Here is a 20,421-nt window from a genome sequence, read left to right as displayed (position 1 = left end):
GATCTAAAATCTTTCAGGAAACAATACCTCACAGCTCCCTGTCTTTAGCTAATCAACATTCACTGTTGGATTACCTAAACCAGCACATAGTAAGCACCAAGTTTTGGTCGTGTATTTGTAGAAACAGTTTGAGAGACTTGTTATTATAGTACATAGTTACTATAGTAACTATAGTTACTATAGTACTAGTATACTAGTGTTTGTCAGTAACACTAGCCTCATAGCTTCAGCTCAAAACTAAAGAAGCAAAATTTTGATAGATAAAGTATCTTGGCTGATCGACTTGGGGTAAGTAGAAAAACATGTAAATTTGATTTTTCGCTGATCTATTCCTTTAAACCAGCAGTTCCCAATCCCAGTCCTGGGGATCTCACACTATGCACATCTTTGTGCTTTGTCTAATCTAGCATACCGGATTCACTTATTAACTAATTAAAAGGCTTCTTGTGGGCTGTTTCCTGTGTGTCGAGTAGGGAAAACATAAAAATCTGCAGAGTGGGGTCATCAGGACTGCGATTAAGAAGACTTGCCTGAAACTGTGTTTAGTTCAGTAATCTCCAGAAGATTTGCCTGTGTAGTTTCTGACACTATGATGTGAAGTCTACAATTATTGTAGCATTCAGGGGGGCTGATTTCGCACAAGTCACGTGGCTTTACTTTTTAGCTGTTGTAAGCCACAACCATGCTGTACACACCTTCTGCATTTTCTAGTTCTCCCCATCAAACAGTCCAGAACAAGTGAACCAAATGCAGTAAATGCTAGAGAATGCATAACCTAGAACTAACACGCCAAAACATTTCTTGAACACACTACATTATGTTTGCTACAAAAATAGAAGAACTTTAACCCATTATATATATATATAATCCATATAGCCCAAAGACTTAAAACAGTACAATAAGGAAATTGGCCACCAATTTTTCTCTGTTTGACAAAAATAGCTGAGATTTGGTGTCAGGCCACTTTGTGGCATTGCCTATCCAACCAATATTAAAGTAAATTCATAATCCTTAGATTTCAATTTTCTAATATTATTCATAGTTGGAATTTTGGACAAACAAGGAAAAATTCCAAAAATAAATTCGGACAATAAATTATCTAATAAATATCACATTTATCCACAAGTTGCCTATATATTGCCGTGTTTTTGTTGGTGTGGATTTTGTGTGGGAGCCATTTTCTTATTGTACTTCTTTGGTCAATTAGAATTACTTTTTTATATTTTTTAAAAATAAGTTTATCACAATTTGATAATTTCTCTTGAAGTGATAAAATGGACCAATATCTCAACAAATCACCATCAAAATTTTAATTACCACCATATACACACACAAAACACACAAAGAGTGTGTGCTTTATAGACGAATTCAATACATTTCAATGGGAAGCCACTATGTATTAGAAAAAATGGGTGTTTCCCTTAAATTCTGTTTTGTCTTTCAGACTTTGCTTCAAACACACACACATACAAAATACATTCACATAAACACATACACACCCACACACACAAGACATAGATATACATTCCAAGCAGAACTTTCATTCCATACACACACACACACACACACTAAACACACACTCCCTATTGTCCGCACACTTATCAGGTGATTGTTTAGTGTTGTATGAGGCTCTTATTTATAAACATTTTTATACAGAATTACCAGAAGGTACACCTACCCTGTACTTACACACACTGTCCATTTTATTAGGTCCACCTACCTTATAGCTCCACTAAATAGGTGTAAAATTATACACTGTATCTCACCTGTTTCTGCACAGTTTACCCCATTCATCATTGGTCAGTTTCTGACCATAGGGCCGCTGTTGTCCAGATATTATTTGGGTGGGTGGTCATCTCAGGACAGCAGTGATACTGACATGGTTATGGCATGGTAGTGTGTACCACTGGTAAGAATGTATCAAAAATAGCAGTGTTGCTAAGGTATCACAGCTAAGCTGAGAATGGCCGTTAAGGAAGGGGTAGAGGACAGCTAACACAAGAACACTCTTCACATGAAAGAAGAAAGATGAGCTATCGATATACTAAGGCACCAACAATATAGTGTGTCCAATAGTGCTGTGTATGCAAACCTTAACAACACCAGTGTGTCTAATACACTCGTACCAGCACAACAAACACTACCATATCAATGTCACTGCAGACATAGAATACATAGAATGGAACACCACCCAAAACAGTGGTTATGTGGCCAGAAACTGACCAATGAACAGTTGAATCTATTTTTAATTGTGGCTTCTGGTTTGAAGTAATGCAGAATGATAATGAATCCATCACTGATGGGTTCATGCATGTGTTTATTTAGCTAGGGAGCAGGGATGCTATAGGACAAAGGATTAACTTCAGCATTACACAGTGAAAAAAAAAAATTAAACAAAAACAAATCTGACAGAAACCCACTAAACTCACTGAATCAACTGAGCTACTCCTGGGAAACAAAAGTAAGCAAGTGTCCATTTAAACATTTGAGATCCATTGTGACTTGACTGAAAAGAAACCCAGAGGTGTTTCATGTAATATTAAAAACTGGACAAAGAACCTTTTCGGACTTCTGAAGAGATCAGCAGTGCTTTTATCAGCTCCAGTAATGGCATTATTCTATGATTAGATTAAATTCAACTTTATTGTCATTGTGCAGACTACAGGTACAGACCGAATAAAATGCAGTTATCATCTAACCCAAAGTGCAAAATACAGTATTATTTACATAAAAAGTGCAGTAACCATGGTAAGCAATGCTGTAGTTACACTATGTACAATTAAGGACGGTAGAGTGGTAAACAAAATATAGATATGCAAGTATAAATAAAATATACATATATACAGAGTGAATGAAAAGAATGCAAATGTAGGTAGTATGTACTGTAAGAGCAGCATATGTAAAATGATAAGTATGCAGAGAAAAACATGTACAGTAAATGTCTGTGCAAATACGAATAGTGCAGTAATAGACTGCAAATATGAATAGTGCAATAATACTAAGACATAAAGTACAGTGACAGTGCTGTGAGTGCAAAGATTGATGCAGAGTGCAAAAGCTGTCAGCATCTAAGAGAGCAAGTGCTCAACAGAGAGTAGATTTCAGTTCACTGGAACTGTCAATTGTGGAAAACATCTTAAATGGGGCTTTGGACTATGATGATGCAGTACGCCCCCCGATGGCATGTGTGCATGTTTATGTTTTAGCCAACTAGTTTATTGTTAGCAAGCTGTTTCAACATCTCCAGGGAACATGGCTAATCTGGCTTTTTGGTTACATTTATTTTCACATATCTGTTGTTTTATCACTCTGTAGATGTTAGCTGATCTTATTGTACTCTGACAGCTGTGAAGAAATTTTTACGCAAAGAACTTACATCCTTTATTTAGTTTGGACTCCCACAGTGTGGTGCATCTAGTGTTCTCCAACAATTCTGGACACACCCTTGAATTTCAAGCTTTGCAACTGTCAAAGTGACATTTCCATGGTGAGCTGAAGTGACACAAACAGAAGTATTTCTGAGGTTAATAATCGTCCGTAAGGCTGTAGTGGAATTAATTTTACCTGGTGCTTACAAACTTCTGGTTCTTGTGAAAAGATCTGAAGATACGTTTTCCACCACCGAATTGTGTGTATTGTTTGCCTTCGCAGTTAACATTTTAGATAACTTCTTCATCATGTGGACTAACATGGGCAGACATTTTCAGCATTACATTAAAACAGACACACTGCATATTGTTGTTTAGAAAGATTTTATTCACTCAGAATTCTCCCAGAGTTTCCAAGATTATCATAGTATGAATTGCAATCCTAGTGTAGCACTAACATTAATACAGTTATAGTATGAAAATTTAAATTCAGCTGACTTGTCAACAAAAAAACAATGGAGACAGCTTCCCTGTACCTCAGCCATGCAGTACTAATCACATTTCACTCAAAAAGGTAGAAAGGATGAGACTCAATCCTGTGTGACGAAAGCACATCAATGTTAAGTAGTAAAGTATTTTGGGCCACATTGTAATTAAAGTGGTTTAAGTGGTATTGGGATGAGAAGAGGAAAAAGATAACATCCACCTGCTACAGAATGAAAACTTTTGAAAATGGTTCCTTTTCAAAGAATTATGACGACAGCAATGATTTACTCAGTACATCAGTCACTCATAATGTGAAACAGGCTGATGGTAAGATGTGCTGAAACATTAGTAGGCTAAATCACTTGTCGAACTATTCGATACTACTTGGTATAATTACGAATTTTCATTGTATCACTATAATCTCTAGCTACTCATAAAAAATTGGATAAACTACGTTTAGGATGGTTTCATATTTGCTGTTTACACTGTATGGCCAAAAGAATGATAATTATTGTATATGTTTCAGCCACACTCATTGCTAACAGGTGTATAACACCAAGCACATATGATGCATATCTCCATAGACAAACACGCAGTAGTATGGGTTGTACTGAACAGATCAATGACTTTAAGCATGGCACTGTCATAGGAGGCTACCTTTGCAGCAAGTCAGTCTGTGGAATGTCTGACATGCTAGATCTGCCCCAGTCAACTGTAAGTGCCAATATTGGGACATGGAAATATCTAAGAGCAATTACTACTCAGTCGTGGAGTGGTACACCACACAAACTCACAGACCGGGCTGCGTGTGGTGTCTATCCTTGCATCACCCACTACAGAGCTCCAAACTGCCTCTGGACGCAACATCAGCACAAGGACTGTGCATCAGCAGCTTTGTAAAATGGGTTTCAAAGGCTAAACAGCTGCACACAAGCCTATGATTACTATGCACAACAGCAAACCACTGGACTCTGGAGCAGTGGAAACATGTTCTCTGGAGTGATGTATCACACTTCCTTATCTGGCAGTCTGATGGATGAATCTGAGTGTGGAGAATGCCAAGCAACACTACCTATGGTGTGCTTAGTGCCAACAGTAAAGTTTGGTGGAAGCTTGGTGGAAACCAAATTTCTATATTCCATGACCTTTCCACAAATGTCATTATCATATGAACTCTGTACTGTGCTGTTTAAGCTGCTGGTGAATTTTGCAGAGCACAAATCTGTAGATACATGTCCCACCACCACATTGTGTGTGATGCAATTAACATTTCAGATAACTTCTTCATTATGTGGACCAACATGGGCAAACATTTTTAGTATTACATTAAACCACTGAACACACTGCATATTGTTGTTATAAAAAGATTTTATTTACTCACAATTCTCCAAGATTATGACAGAGTAAATTGCAATGCCTATTTAGCCTGAACATTAATTTTGTGCATTAATAGTATAAAAATTTTAATTCAGCTGATTTGTCAATAAAACAGTTGTTTAAAACTCATCTCATTGAAACAGCAACACTGTAGACTAATTCACAATAGAGACAGCTTTCCTGTATCTCAGCCACTAACTACATTTCACTTAAAAGGGTAGAAACGATGAGTCTTCATCCTGTGGAACAAAAGCACACCATTGTCAAGTAGTAAAGAAATCTATTTTGGACCACATTGTAATAAAGTAATTTAAGTGGTATTAGGGTGAAAAATATGCTCTTACTCGTTAAAGGGAGCAGCTCTCCAGCCACGATTCAGAGACCTGAGTGTTCTCATATCCTCCTCATCCAGAGAGAAGTCAAAGATCTGTATTCAGATTTATGTAAGACATTACTCTAGAGCAGGGGTGTCCAATCTTAGCCGGTGTGGCTGCAGGTTTTCACTCCAAACAAGCTGAAGCACACCTGATTCTACTTGTTCAATCAGTCGGTCTTGGTCTTGAAACATTTAATCAGGTGACCTCCTGCTTTGTTGGAGTGAAAACACCGGCCCTCTGCGGATAAGACTGGACACCCCTGCTGTAGAGTAAAACAACTCTCTACACTGTCATACGCTTAATACTTGTTTGAGTATTTTCAATGACAGCAGCATTTACTTAACAAGTCATATGGAATTACTGTTCTATTGTGATTCGTTTACCTCATTACACTGACTCTTCTTACCTCTTTAACTTCATTGCAGTATGCAAGCATGAAGCAATTGTTGTGCATTGCTACATTTGAATACACAAATGATGAGGAAGAACCATGTTTTAAATTTTGAGACTATACTAACAGGGATGGGTTACCTTTTTGTTTTCCATAATCTGGACGGAATTAATACACTTTGGAATCACTGCGATGTCCTGTTCAATGTGATACCTGAGCAAAACCTGCAAAACACCTGAGATTCAGTATCGGAGGACATACAGAACAGCATGGCTGTGTTATTTGTATGAGAGAGGAGGTTTGACCTGCGCAGGAGTCCGACTGTGTTTGGCAGCAATCTTCCCAACCACAGGATCCTCCAGCAACTTTTCAGAATCTGTTTGTCCTCTGTGCCTGCATGACAGAGATTGAGGAAGAGCATAATTAAAGGCTGATGTTTGGACTGAGATTATGTTATATGATTATCTGCAACATTTCAGTTTGACGAAGACAGGTGAGCCAGTCCAGGAGTCAAAGTCCTTTAAATTGTACTTTACTGGCTCCCGGGGCTAAAGATATATTCAGATCAAATAACCCAAAACAATGTGGTCAAATGTGATGTGAACTTACATCTCTTTGGGTTTGTCTGGTGAGCCAAAGGGACAGTAGGCTGTGAGAGCAATATTCTTCGACTTACAGTATTCAATCAGATCAGACTGAACCAGGTAAGGATGAAGCTCTACCTACAGATGAAAATGATTCTTTTGTACAGATTTTGCTTAATTATGTATGCAAACTATTGTTCCTATAAATGTTGAAACTGATAGGTCTAAGAAACAAATATTGACCACATCAGTAAAACCAATATATTACTTTAACACTACAATGTCTCAGTACCTGATTGACAACTGGAGGGACTTTAGCCACAGACAGCAGCCTCTCAAGTTGTGAGACAGAGAAGTTGGACACTCCAATACTCTTCACTTTTCCAGAAGCCTTCAGAGCTTCCATCCCCTGAAATGTACATGCACAGGACACTGTATAACAATCAAGAACCTCTTTATGGGTTTTACAGATCTCAGAAATCTTACCTTCCACACATCCACATAGTCGATGTCTGTTGTGAGAGCTTTTCCATCCTTCGTTGGAAAGACCTTGTCACCCACTTTCTGTGATCACAAGCCATCAGGTTATTCTGTGTGAATGACACAAGTACTGATACAATACATACAAAAAGATGAGCCCTTGATGTTCAGTGATGTTTTGAAACTTTCTATCTACCCTCTTGCAGCACCACAACCTCTGAATCTGGCTTGGCCCTATCTGTGCTTTTCTAGCTCTCATTACTGTGTGCACCTGTGTCCTGTTAACTCATCTTTGTATCAGGGATGTGATGTTTACTGGTTTTAATTTTATGCCACATTATAAAACCCAATGATAATCGTACTGTTTCAAATTTGAATAATTCTAGTAACTGTACTATTGCAGTCTTTTTAAAAAAGGCTGTAACAAGCTGAGGGACATTCACTAAGCTACTTAAATCCCACTCATGTTTGCCTGTGATAAATGTGCACTAGTTTAGCAGTGAACGAGTTTCAGGGTTCATACACTTTTTAAACAGTGGAATTCCATGAATGTTTGTTAGTTGGTCAAGTGAATTTGGGTTATAGTAGGTTATGTTTTCTACAACATATACCTTTGAATTATTTTAATCATTATTCTCACAGATCATTCATATTCAAAGAAACTAAACTTGGTTTGGTTAATGTAAGTGTTAGATACAGGGTTAGCCCTCTTAATGGGTTGATTTTTTTTTGTTTTGTTTTTAAACTTTGCTTTCATAATATCATTAACATTTATGCTGATTAAAAAAGTTATTCCCTTGACTATAATCTGAATGCAGTGCTGTTGTATAACCTGTAGTCCTACAGGGAAGTGCACCAGGTACAGGTCTATGTAATCCAGTTGCAGGTCACTGAGAGATTTATTCAGACACACAGGGATGTCCTCAGGGGCAAAATAAGTGCACCACAGCTGGACACAACAAAACAGAGACATTTTATTAGTTCATTCATAATCTTCAGAGATTTTACACAACCAAAATTCAAACAGAATCAAACTTCATAAAGCGCCATGAAAGCAGTGTTGACTGGGTGAAATTTGTGCTAAATGTTATTTTCGTAAGGTTGGGGTGTTTTATTAGCCCAGTTAAATTCACTTACCTACAGTTATTGTAGATGTTTTGTAAGACTGACCCACCTTGCTCACAATGAACATGTCCTAGCGCTTAATGATGCCCTGCTGTATCTTGGAGCGGACAGCCTTACCCAAGTCCCCCTCAGTCTGATAGTTGCGGGATGTGTCCAAGTGACGGTAGCCGGCATCTATTGCTTCCTCAATTATTTCTAGACTCCGGCCTGAACTTGCGACCTGATGATCAAATTATCAAACAATACAACATTTCTAGTTTCAGTTTGTATCTAGAGATAGAAGAGAGTTTATATATATAAACACACACACACACACACACACTGTCATGCTCACTTAGTGTACAATTTCTTTTACCTACTTCATGTAACATTCTGCCCTGCCTAACTCAGCAACTCCAGACCAATCAAAACTATTATTACATGTCAACTATTGTTGTAGGAATAATGAAAGCTCAGTTATTGTGGCTGTAAATTTTTAAAGGGCTGTGATGCTCCAACACTATCTGGCCCATTTCACATGATGGCCCATTTTAGCTGATTCCACCTTACATGTTTGAGAGCCTATAAATTATGAATGTTTGAACAAAAAAAGGATGCTGTAAACCTGTTTTCATTACATACCCTCACAACCTCAGGATAAGTGTCAATGATTAGGCTGTCTGCACTTAACATCTTGTAAAGCCAGTGTATTTTTGAATGAAAGCTTGAAATTTAAATTTTCAGTCAGTTTTCAGCATTATTTCTGCAAAACATAGTCCAGCACATTAACCCTAAAAGTATGCCCTGAAATCGCTACTGTATTTTACCATAGGCCAGACCAACCAAGTCCAACACAATTTAGGAGTTTTTCTCTGCTTGAACACAAGCTTTAATCCCTTAAGACCCACCAGTCTAAACTTCTATTACACATGTCTATAACGTAAGATTGACTCAGCTAGTTTGCAGTGTAGTTCTTGTACTTACTGAATAATAAAATAGTAATTAATTTTTAATTAATTAATTCATAATAATTCTAACGAGGGTTAGCTTGGATTTTAAGGGGTTAACAGGTGTGCTAGAGCAGGAAAGTGACCAGCCTGTGCCAGACCATGTCTAATGATGAGATTATTACACACTTTTATGATGAAGAGTGACTCAGCTAGTTTGCATTGTAGTCTTTGTAGTTACTGTGTAATAATAACGGCAGTTTTAAAGTGGTGGCCAGCACCCTCTTGAATTGAAATCTGATTGGCCAGATGCCACAATTTCTGCCACGTCATTGGCCTCCAGCTCGCTGTGGGGCGGGTGTTTGCGCTCTTACGAGGAGAGTGGTTCGCTACCGGTGATCGGCCTCTCTCCACTCTGACACTCCGTTTTGGTGGCAGAGATGTTTACTTGAGATAAAAAATTGGCCCTGAGTAGAAGCAGCACACCAGATCCAAAGTTGCTGAGCGAAGCAAACACAGACAGCAGAGATTTGTTATGGTTGCCAATCAAATAAAAATGCTTGCTTTTAATGCACAGTTTACCAAAATGTAATCCTACCCTTAAATGAAATGTTCCCAGACCCAGCAGTGGCATGAAGTTGCCATCGTTGAGTTTGATCTTCTCAGGCTGTTCACTGCTCATGATGGAGATTATTATTAGCGTCAAACAGATCTCAGAATAGTAGACTGGCTGAGCGACTGACTGGCTTTCACTCTCTCTTCTCTGCTTCTCTGTGTTTCTCCCTCTTTCTTTCTCTTTCTTTCTTTCTTTCTTTCTTTCTTTCTTTATGTTTATTCAATCACTCATTACCCTGAGGCTGTGTGCGTATTTGGACCGAGTCTGTCTGTTTTAGTTGTCGAGTTGATCGATCTCTGGCTGAGTGAAAACTCGCTATCACATTCTTAATTTTTGGTGATTGCAGTGGAGACTTTATAATAAACTTTATACAAACTTTATAATGAAGGCTAAACAGGCAAACGCCATGAGCTACTAAACAGAATGACCAATCAGATGTCTTATATCGTCTTTTTTTCTTTTAATCAGCAAATCACCACCGACGTAGCAAACCCCGGAAGTAAACAGTCAGAGCTGTAAAATCAGCGGTTTAGTGTTGTTTAGGGAAGCGGACTGAGTGGATGTTATAGCGTATATTGAGACTGATTTAAGGTAAGTTTTGTATTGTAAATATAATTTCAGATATGAAAAGTGTCATAGTGCCAGTCAGAGAGTCTGTTCTCCCTCAGCTCTCTCAGACGCCCCATCCTGGGAATGTCAAGGATCTATATTAAGTCTGCTTGTCAAATAGCAAACAGATAAACCTGCCGATTATAGGCTAACAATAATACTGATAATGATGGTGATGATGGTGATATTGATACAAACCACATCGGTCAAGTGCATCAGTCTATGCAGCACATTTTGAACAGTGAACACTCAAGCACATGCTGGTGCATTTTGCTGTTGCATCCCCCCTTAACACATTGTGTTTTCTTGCATGAGCTTTGCACAAGTTCCAGGACCCCCTCTGATGCTGGTTCAAGGGTCATCCAGTCTATTTCAATGGAATTTCCCCTCAATTCTCCATCCATGTTGAGTGGGAGCTGGGATGTCAGAATGGCTCTGCGCGCGTCTCCGATACAGCAGCCTGGTAATTTGCCCTTTGAATGTGAGGAAGGCTCCTGTCTGAACATCTTCCAGCCTTGAACATGTTGTATCATGCAAGAGGTCACATGTGAACACCTCTATTGCCTGGTGCAATTCTGATAACACTGTGAAAGAGGGACTTATCCTACTGAAAATCCTGGCAGTGTTCAGGATGTGAGAGGACTTTCTTTACTGACTTTACCCTTCCAGATTCACACAAGGAACCCACAGTGTCACACTCAGTGAAGCAATGGAGGGCAGTCAGGAGATTACATACACTTTATCCAAAGCATTTTTTAAACTTTGACTGCAAAATGCGAGTTCCAGAGGAATGAAATGTGTGTCAGGCCTTTTAAAAACCACACTACTGCTGTAATCTGCTGCTTCTAGGTCAGCTGTTATGTTGTTTAGTTGTAAAGAATGGCTCTTTCCTCCATGTCCCATGAAACATGTGCTCTGAAGTGATGAATCACACTTTACTCTCTGGCAGTCTGGCAGAATCTGGGTTTGACGAGTGCCAAGCTAGTATAATGTAGACTCATACAAGCTCAGAAACAAAATTGAACTCGGTATTGTTGGACCGATTCAGTCAGCAAAGATAATGTCCCTCTTAATGCCATCAGCAAGAGTAACTCTTGGTAAGGCCAAAGGCCTTGAAGGTTCCCAAATGGTCACTTTTCACCCAGTTATACGAAGATGGAAAAACCCAGTTCCAACTCCTGAACCAGTGGCTGCCATCATCATCTGATAGGATAGATTGGAGATGGGCAACAAGTCCTTATCTCATGTCACAGTGTCCTTCTCAAGCAACATGTCACAGGCCTCACAGCAATATAGAAGCCAAAGAACTATAATCTAGCAGTAAGAAATATATTCTTAAGAAGCATATTCTGTGTATTGTTATACAACCCCATTTCCAACAAAGTTTTAACCTTTTTTTTGTACTTTTTTCGATGAAATATAGGCTTTAAATTATTTGCACATCATTGCATTTTGTTTTTATTTACATTTTGCACAGCATCCCAACTTTTTTGAAAATGGGGTTGTATATTTATACATACATACATACATACATATATATATTTTATGTATTTAAAAAGGTTCAAATTTGATTATGGGAGATAATCTACATTCCTTCACTTGCCTTTGCAAATTAACGTTTCAGATAACTTCATTATGTGGACTAACATGGGCAAACATTTTTAGTATTACATTAAACCATTAAACACACTGCATATTGTTGTTTTAAAAACATTTTATTCAATCAAAATTTTCCAAGATTATTACAGTGTAAATTGCAATCCCACTGTAGCCCTAACATTAATACTGTTATTATAAGAAATCTTCAGCTGATTTCTCAACAAAAACAGTGGTTTAAAATTCTTCTGATTGAAACAGCAACACTGTAGACTTATTCACAATGGAGACAGCTTTCCTGTATCTCAGCCACTAACTACATTTCACTTAAAAGGGTAGAAACGATGAGTCTTCACCCTGTGGAACAAAAGCACACCATTAAGTAGTACAGAAATCATTTTGGACCACAGTATAATAGAAGTGATTTAAGTGGTATTAGGGTGAAAAATATGCTCTTACTCGTTAAAGGGGGCAGCTCTCCAGCCACGATCCAGAGACCTGAGCGCTCTCATATCCTCCTCATCCAGAGAGAAGTCAAAGATCTGTATTCAGATTCATACAAGATATTACTCTAGAGTAAAACAACTCTGTACACTGTCATACGCTTAATACTTTTTTGAGTAGTTTTCAGTGATTGTAACATTTAGTTAACAAGTCATATGGAATTACTGTTCTACTGTGATTCATTTACCTCATTACACTGACTTATCCTACTTATTTTGTCTTAGAAAGCCACTTATTAAGTATATATGTATCAAAAACAGCTGTAATTAATTTTTACATGACCATTTTCCAAACCTCTCTTTATTCCTTAGAATTAAAAAGGCTGTTTTTGTAATTGCACCTTGAAGACTGATATATGTAAATGAGCTCTGTTCTGAGTGGCTGTCCTGTGTTGTGCCTCAATGACCTGTCTAGGTAGATGGGTTGTTTTCCATGACATAACAAAAACCAGTGAAATCAAAATGGGCTGTTTTTGTAGATTAATTTTCACATATGGACTGTATGGATGGAGGTGGTGAAAATAGTGAAAAAGTTTGTTTTGTTTTGTTTGTTTTTGTTTTGACCTCTTTAAATGTATTGCATTATTCAAGTGTGAAGCATTTTTTGTGTATTGCCACATATTCAGTGCATAAATAATGACAAAGGAGGTGCTGACCATGTTTTAAATGCTGAGACTATATTGAGAGGGATGACTTACCTTCATGTTCTCCAGAATTTGAACGGAGTTAATACTCTTTGGAATCACTGCGATGTCCTGTTCAATGTGATACCTCAGCAAAACCTGCAAAACACCTGAGATTCAATATCGGAGGACCTACAGAACAGCATGGCTGTGTTATTTGTATGAGAGAGGAGGTATGACCTGCGCAGGAGTCCGACTGTGTTTGGCAGCAATCTCCCCAACCACAGGATCCTCCAGCAACTTTTCAGGATCTGTTTGTCCTCTGTGCCTGCATGACAGAGATTGAGGAAGAGTATAATTAAAGGCTGATGTTTGGACTGAGATTATGCTATATGATTATCTGCAACATTTCAATTTGACGAAGACAGGTGAAGCCAGTCCAGGAGTCAAAGTCCTTTAAACTGTACTTTATTGGCTCTCGGGGCTAAAGATATATTCAGATCAAATAACCAAAAAAAATGTGGTCAAATGTGATGTGAACTTACATCTCTTTGGGTTTGTCTGGTGAGCCAAAGGGACAGTAGGCTGTGAGAGCAATATTCTTCGACTTACAGTATTCAATCAGATCTGACTGAACCAGGTAAGGATGAAGCTCTACCTACAGATGAAAATGATTCTTTTGTACAGATTTTGCTTAATTATGTATGCAAACTATTGTTCCTATAAATGTTGAAACTGATGGGTCTAAGAAACAAATATTGGGCCACCACATCAGTAAAACCAATATATTACTTTAACACTACAATGTCTCAGTACCTGATTGACAACTGGAGGGACTTTAGCCACAGACAGCAGCCTCTCAAGTTGTGAGACAGAGAAGTTGGACACTCCAATACTCTTCACTTTTCCAGAAGCCTTCAGAGCTTCCATCCCCTGAAATGTACATGCACAGGACACTGTATAACAATCAAGAACCTCTTTATGGGTTTTACAGATCTCAGAAATCTTACCTTCCACACATCCACATAGTCGATGTCTGTTGTGAGAGCTTTTCCATCCTTCATCGGAAAGACATCGTCACCCACTTTCTGTGATCACAAGCCATCAGGTTATTCTCTTTGATTAACACAAGTACTGATACAATACATACAAAAAGATGAGCCCTTGATGTTCAGTGATGTTTTGAAACTTTCTATCTACCCTCTTGCAGCACCACAACCTCTGAATCTGGCTTGGCCCTATCTGTGCTCTTCTAGCTCTTCTCTCATTACTGTGTGCACCTGTGTCCTGTTAAATCATCTTTGTATTAGGGATGTGATGTTTATTTGTTTTAATTATAGACCACAGTATAAAACCCAATAATAATCATACTGTTTCAAATTTGAATAATTCTGGTAACTGTACTATTGCAGTCTTTTTTAAAAGTCAGGGTGAAAGTAAATAGCCTATTGTTTCCTGCCACATCCCCCCTGCAACCCACACATCTTTGCTACAAATAAAAACAAACTTTGTTCTGAGAACAATACCGTTAGTGAACCATTCAGGGACATGAGTGCAAATGTTAGACCTCACTCCACAGCGGGATCACTTGTAACAGGCTGAGGGGCTAGGTGTAGCATTCACTAGGCTACTTAAATCCCACTCATGTTTGCCTGTGATAAATGCATGCTAGTTTAGCAGCAAGCTAGTTTAGTTTACTAGTTAGCTGGCTAGCCTCTAGTCAAGTTACTCATACTTTCTGGTTAAAAATGCAGTGTAGTACTTGTTTGTGTGAGAGAGGCAAACTCGGGTAAGATTATATAACTGATATTTTCCATGCTTTAAAACTTGCCACAGCTGCTGCTGTTTTATTTGCAGCAAAAAAGTTAGTGAGACAGAACATGACTCATCACACATTTTCCCTTTTTCGCTAATGCGTTTTTTGTTTGTTTTCCTTCATATTCATAAAATGGAATATGCCAAGTTGTCATCAAAATTAATAATTAACCTTACTTAGTTGAGTTACTGTTCTGTTAATGAACACTGCCCCTCCCCTCAGCTTTTAACTGATAATGTTTGTTAGCTGGTGAAGTGAATTTGGGTAATAGTAGGTTATGTATTTACAGCATATCCTTTTTAGTAATAATTCTTAGAGATCAGTTATATTCACAGTGATTAAGTTTTGGTTGGCTGACAGTAGTGTTGGATACGGGGTTGTCAGGTGTAATATCTGCCCTCGACACCAGAGGTCAGCCTCTCTTGAGTTCTGAACTGTTTCATAGTAATGCCTTGATCTCATTCACCTGCAGCTCATCTACCTCCCTTTATAATGCCCCACACCATCAGATGCTCTCTGTGAAGTATTGCCAGTTTGTCTGCTTGCTGAGCCTTGCATCTCCTTGTTTACTGGAGTTATAGTTAACTTGGAGTTGCATCTGAACTCATGGACCTTTCTCTTTTGGGCTTCCTTTGATACTTTCGCTATAATGGTTTTTTAATATTTTGGACTGTTCTCGGACTTCTGGTTTTGTCATTTTTGATACTGTGTTTTTGAGTAAATGTGAAATGGTTTCAAACACGTCTGGAGAGTCTTCACTACAGGGGTTATCCATGTTAATTTTTTTTTATTTTTAATGTTGCTTTCCTCACATCATTACACTGATTAGTTCTACCCTTGACAATAATCTGAATGTGTACTGTTGTGTCACCTGCAGTCCCACTGGGAAGTGCACCAGGTACAGGTCCAAATAATCCAGTTGCAGGTCACTGAGAGATTTATCCAGACACACAGGGATGTCCTCAGGGGCAAAATATTTGCACCACAGCTGTGCACAACAAAACAGAGACACTTTATTAGTTCATTTATAATCTTCAGAGATCTAACACAACAAACATTCAAACAGAATCAAACTTCATAAAGCAGCATGCAAGCACAGTGTTGACTGGGTGAAAGTTGTGCTGAATGATATTTTTGCTGGGGTGTTTTATTAACCTGCCCTTTTTAGTTAAATTCATTTACTTAGTTATTATAGAGAACTGTTTGTAAGACTGACTTACCTTGCTCACAATGAACAGGTCCTGGCGCTGAATGATGCCCTGCTGTATCTTGGAGCGGACGGCCTTGCCCAAGTCCCCCTCAGTCTGATAGGTGTGGGCTGTGTCCAAGTGACGGTAGCCTGCAGCTATAGCTTCCTCAATTATTTCTTGACTCCGGTTGGAACTTGCAACCTGGCAGGTCACACCATAGGTTTCCATGAAAAAAATTAAGCAAAAATTCATGCAAAGGGCAGAACTTCAAAACATTTTTGAAATTTTAAAAGTTTTCCCAATGGATTATACATTTTTTAATGTTTCAGCTTAAGTATTACAAATAAATATTACTATACTCTTAAAAATTATATTAAGTTATCCATTTTATCTGAGTATAACACTAACAAAAATATTTCACATTAAATCAACTAGTTTCATATTTACAAATTAACACTACATGTCAATTCATTGGCACTTTTGAAGTCACGAGTGTAGAAACTTTGAAATGTAATCTACATGTAACAGGTGTGCTAGAGCATGAAAATAATCAAATTGTGCCAGACCATGTCTAACAATGAACAATGCTGGCAGCTTGATAATTTGTATTAAACAGGACTGTACAGGGCTCACATTCAAAACATAATATGTAAAGATAAACATTAACTTGTACACATGCCAGTCCTGCCAGTATTGTTTCATTTCAGTAAAGTTCGCTGTGTGTAAAAGATGTGTGAAAAACAAGTCTTCTTCAGCATGCAACAGTGCTCTGACTAGCTCTATTGTCAGCTTTAGCATTAGCTCCCTCTGAAGGAGTTTTAGTTGCTAACATGTAGACCCATGTGTAGCTTTAACACTGAGTGAATAAATTCTGTCCCTGGATTGATTAATGTACACATAGTTTCTTATTTTACACCCTCAATTTATGTGTAACCTCTGTGTAAGAGTTTGTGTGTGTCCCATTTTAGCTAGCTGGTTAAGCTACAATAGGCCAGTACCATTTTTAAAGAAGCAATTTCTTCTTAAAACCCACTTACTAAGTTTTCACGAAGATTCTTACATTCACCCATGTTATTTGGGATTTGTTCTTAGGTAAGACCAAAATCTATACACACTCAAGAGCACAAAGGTGAGAACAATTCTGTGGTTTAAGAACACATCATGAATCTGATGTAGACTTTTCCCTTAGGACGTTTCTCAAGAAGGAACAGTTGAAGATAGTGGTGAATGAGGCCAAATATTTCTTTTTAAATTTCAATTTTTTAAAAGTTTAAACAGTCTGTCAAATGTTGCTCATAAACTTTTTTGCTTTGTTGGTAAGCTTAGCTATAATTGTTTTATCACTGTTGTTTGTGATGAGTAAAACTTGCTGTGTCATTCTGACTTAGCATTAGATATCTCTAACCTACTGCATGTAAAATTGTGCCCCGCCCACCTCAGAAACCTCAGATCGATCAAAACTATTATTACATGTCAACTATTGCTGTAGATATAATGCAAGACCAGTTATTGTAATTGGCTGAAACATTTTAAAGGGCTATGTTGCTCCAACGCTATCTGGCCCATTTCACATGATAGTTCATTTTAGCTGATTCCACCTTACATGTTTGAGAGCCTATAAAATACGAATGTTTGGCCAGTTTATTTGAATAAAAAAGGCTTTTGTAAACCTGTTTACATTACATACCCTCACAACCGCAGGGTAAGGTTCAATGATTAGGTTGTCTTCACTGATCTACATCTTGTAAAACCAGAGGTGTGTTAGAGCAGGAAAGTAACAAAACTGTGCCGGTCTTTGGCTTCAGCACCACTGCAACAGACCTACATCGTGTGTATGTTCATGAATTTTTTCAAATGTGATACAAACTTAAACAATGTTACTGCTTCATTAAAAATATTTTTTTCAAAATAACCTTTTCCAACCCCCAGCTTTGTGAATTTTACAGTTTTGATTAACTGCTGTTCACACTGTTATCATAATTTCACCTGACAAGACCAACAATTAATTGTTACCTCATTTTATCCAGCATTAGCCAATTTCCTTCTTCAGATTTACTTTAAATTATATTTGAAGTTAGAGAATTTGCATAAGGGTGACATTGCAAGCTTCTCTGATTTGGGTGGCAGGAGATATTTATTTGAGATCAAAATTTGGCCCTGAGTAAAAGCAGCACACCAGAACCAAAGATCTGAGTGAGGTAAACACAGACAGCAGAGAATTGTGACGCTTTGTGATGGTTACCAATCAAGGGAAAATGCTTTCTCTACATACACAATTCATGAAAATGTAATCCTACCTTTAAATGAAATGTTCCCAGACCCAGCAGTGGCATAAAGTTGCCATCACTGAGTTTGATCTTCTTAGGCTGTTCACTGCTCATGATGGAGATGATTACTATAGCGCCAAACCGATGTCAGAATAGTGGACTGGCTGGTCGACTGACTGGCTTTCACTCTCCCTGCACCTGCTTTGCAGTCAACTCCCTCTCCACTGCCTTCTCTCTCTTTATTTATCTTCAAAGTTAATCATTGAACCATACCCTGAGGTTATATGCATAATTGCCAAAATCATTTTCATTTGATCAACACTGTGTGGAAAGATAGTATTAACTTGTACATTTGCCATTTTTTTATTTTTTAATTGCAGTAAAGTTTGCTGAAATTGTAAAAGATACAATCTCACACTGCTCTGACTAGCTCCAGTATTAGCTTTAGCATTAGCACATCTAAAGGAGATTCAGTTGCTAATTTACACAAACTCGAACATAGCTTAAACATTAAGTGAATAAATGTTCCTGAATTCATTCATATAAACATGGTTTCTGGAATAATTGTTGGCCAAACATGCATATTATATAGGTAATCAACCACATATGTCTGCACTAAACATTTTGTAAAGCCAGTTTATTTTTGAAAGAAACCTTGAAATTTTCAGTCAATTTTCAACATTATTTAGGCAAAAAGTAGTCCAGCACATTAACCCTACAAGTATGCCCAGAAACCACTACTGTGTTTTACCATAGACCACAACAACTGCTGTCCTACAGGACCAAGTCCAGTATAATTTGGCAGTTTTTCTCTGCTCAAAAGCTTTAATCCCTTAAGACCTGCCAACAAGTCCCCAACTTTTATTGCACATTTTTATAATGTGAGAGTGACTCAGCTACTTTGTATTGTAGTCTTTACTGAATAGTAAGGGTTAGAGTGTAATAAACCTTGACTTTTAAGGGTTAATAGGTGGGTTAGAGCAGAGAAGTAACCAAACTGTGCTAGACTCGGGCACTCCAGGGCGACCCTGCGAAAGTGTCTGGCTGATGCTGGATAAATTCCTTCAAATTTATTTGAAATTGTATTTTAAAAAATTTGCAAAAGGGTGACATTGGATTTTAAGGGGTGGGCTAGAGCAGGGAAGTAATCCAACTGTGCCAGACATGTTCTGAAACATGCATGACTGCACTGAACATCTTATACAGCCAGTCCATTTTTAAATGAAAAATGAATGCTTTCAAATTCTGCTGAATGCAGAGGTGGCAGAAGAACACAAGTCCCTTGACTAAGCAATACTACTAATAATCAAGTAAAAAATATCCAAGTAACGTTTGAAGTATGACTTTTTTCTTTTTAAGTAGCAGTATAAAAATATGTGCTCCTATATGCACTTAAAGTGAAAAAGTATCTCTTTAAAAAGCATTTTTCATCCTTTATTGAGGGTTAGAGGTACACATCCATGACGTTGCCGCATAATTGAACATTTAAAATGTAAACAAAGTAAGAAACGAGTGTTTTTATCTGGAATTTTCCATTCTAGAGAAACTTAGTAAGTCAGAACCAGACACCTGAAGCATTTAATGCCAGTAACAGCTACCTCACAGGAATGTCCTGTGTCCTGCTGACAGATTGTCACTGTGGTGTTTTCCCAAACCGGCACTTTGGTTGTCTTCTGTAGCTTAAGGAGAAAAAATGGTCAGCACTTAATTTTAATTTCTCTTCTTAAACTTGCTGAAGATCTATTAAGCTAGTGAAATGCACAAGTGAACTGTTTAGAAACAACTTAATTGTAATGTTAATGACTTACATGACTGTAAAGAAACCTCACCTTGTTCTGTGAGGGTTGATTGCAGGCGTCAATGGAGAAATTGGCCATGTGCCATCACTGAAAGCAAAGCCGCATGCAGCGTGTGGTGATTACATTTTAATTGTGTTGGTAAGGGTTATGTATAGGATGATTTACTGTAATTAGGATGATTATGTTTGAGAACAACAAAAATACAGATCACATTTCTCTGTTCGTGTTGATAATTAGCAAGTAGGGGGTTCTATTACTGGATTTTAGTCAAAAGTAACTTTACTCTGC

General features: G+C 37.8%; 2 protein-coding genes across 2 annotated transcripts; both read right to left on the bottom strand.

Annotated features, from left to right (window-relative positions):
* Nucleotides 1–5,421: 5,421 nt before the first annotated feature.
* Nucleotides 5,422–8,051, bottom strand: LOC118818157 (aldo-keto reductase family 1 member B1-like). Its single transcript, XM_036585317.1, has 8 exons — nt 7,896–8,051; nt 7,070–7,147; nt 6,876–6,992; nt 6,609–6,721; nt 6,305–6,392; nt 6,140–6,223; nt 5,576–5,658; nt 5,422–5,470 (listed from the first exon to the last, which is right to left on the bottom strand). The coding sequence occupies exons 1-8, from the start codon at nt 8,034–8,036 to the stop codon at nt 5,437–5,439; spliced, it is 738 nt and encodes a 245-aa protein (XP_036441210.1). The 5' UTR covers nt 8,037–8,051; the 3' UTR covers nt 5,422–5,436.
* Nucleotides 8,052–12,035: 3,984 nt separating this feature from the next.
* Nucleotides 12,036–18,553, bottom strand: LOC118818154 (aldo-keto reductase family 1 member B1-like). Its single transcript, XM_036585313.1, has 10 exons — nt 18,365–18,553; nt 16,098–16,268; nt 15,749–15,865; nt 14,072–14,149; nt 13,878–13,994; nt 13,607–13,719; nt 13,302–13,389; nt 13,137–13,220; nt 12,395–12,477; nt 12,036–12,292 (listed from the first exon to the last, which is right to left on the bottom strand). The coding sequence occupies exons 1-10, from the start codon at nt 18,446–18,448 to the stop codon at nt 12,259–12,261; spliced, it is 969 nt and encodes a 322-aa protein (XP_036441206.1). The 5' UTR covers nt 18,449–18,553; the 3' UTR covers nt 12,036–12,258.
* Between the last annotated feature and the right edge of the window lie 1,868 nt (nt 18,554–20,421).

The sequence above is a fragment of the Colossoma macropomum genome, unplaced genomic scaffold (assembly GCF_904425465.1).
Source record: "Colossoma macropomum unplaced genomic scaffold, Colossoma_macropomum, whole genome shotgun sequence".
NCBI lineage: Eukaryota > Metazoa > Chordata > Actinopteri > Characiformes > Serrasalmidae > Colossoma > Colossoma macropomum.
Note: the sequence above shows the minus strand (reverse complement) of the source record. Positions and strands in the feature narration are given on the sequence as shown.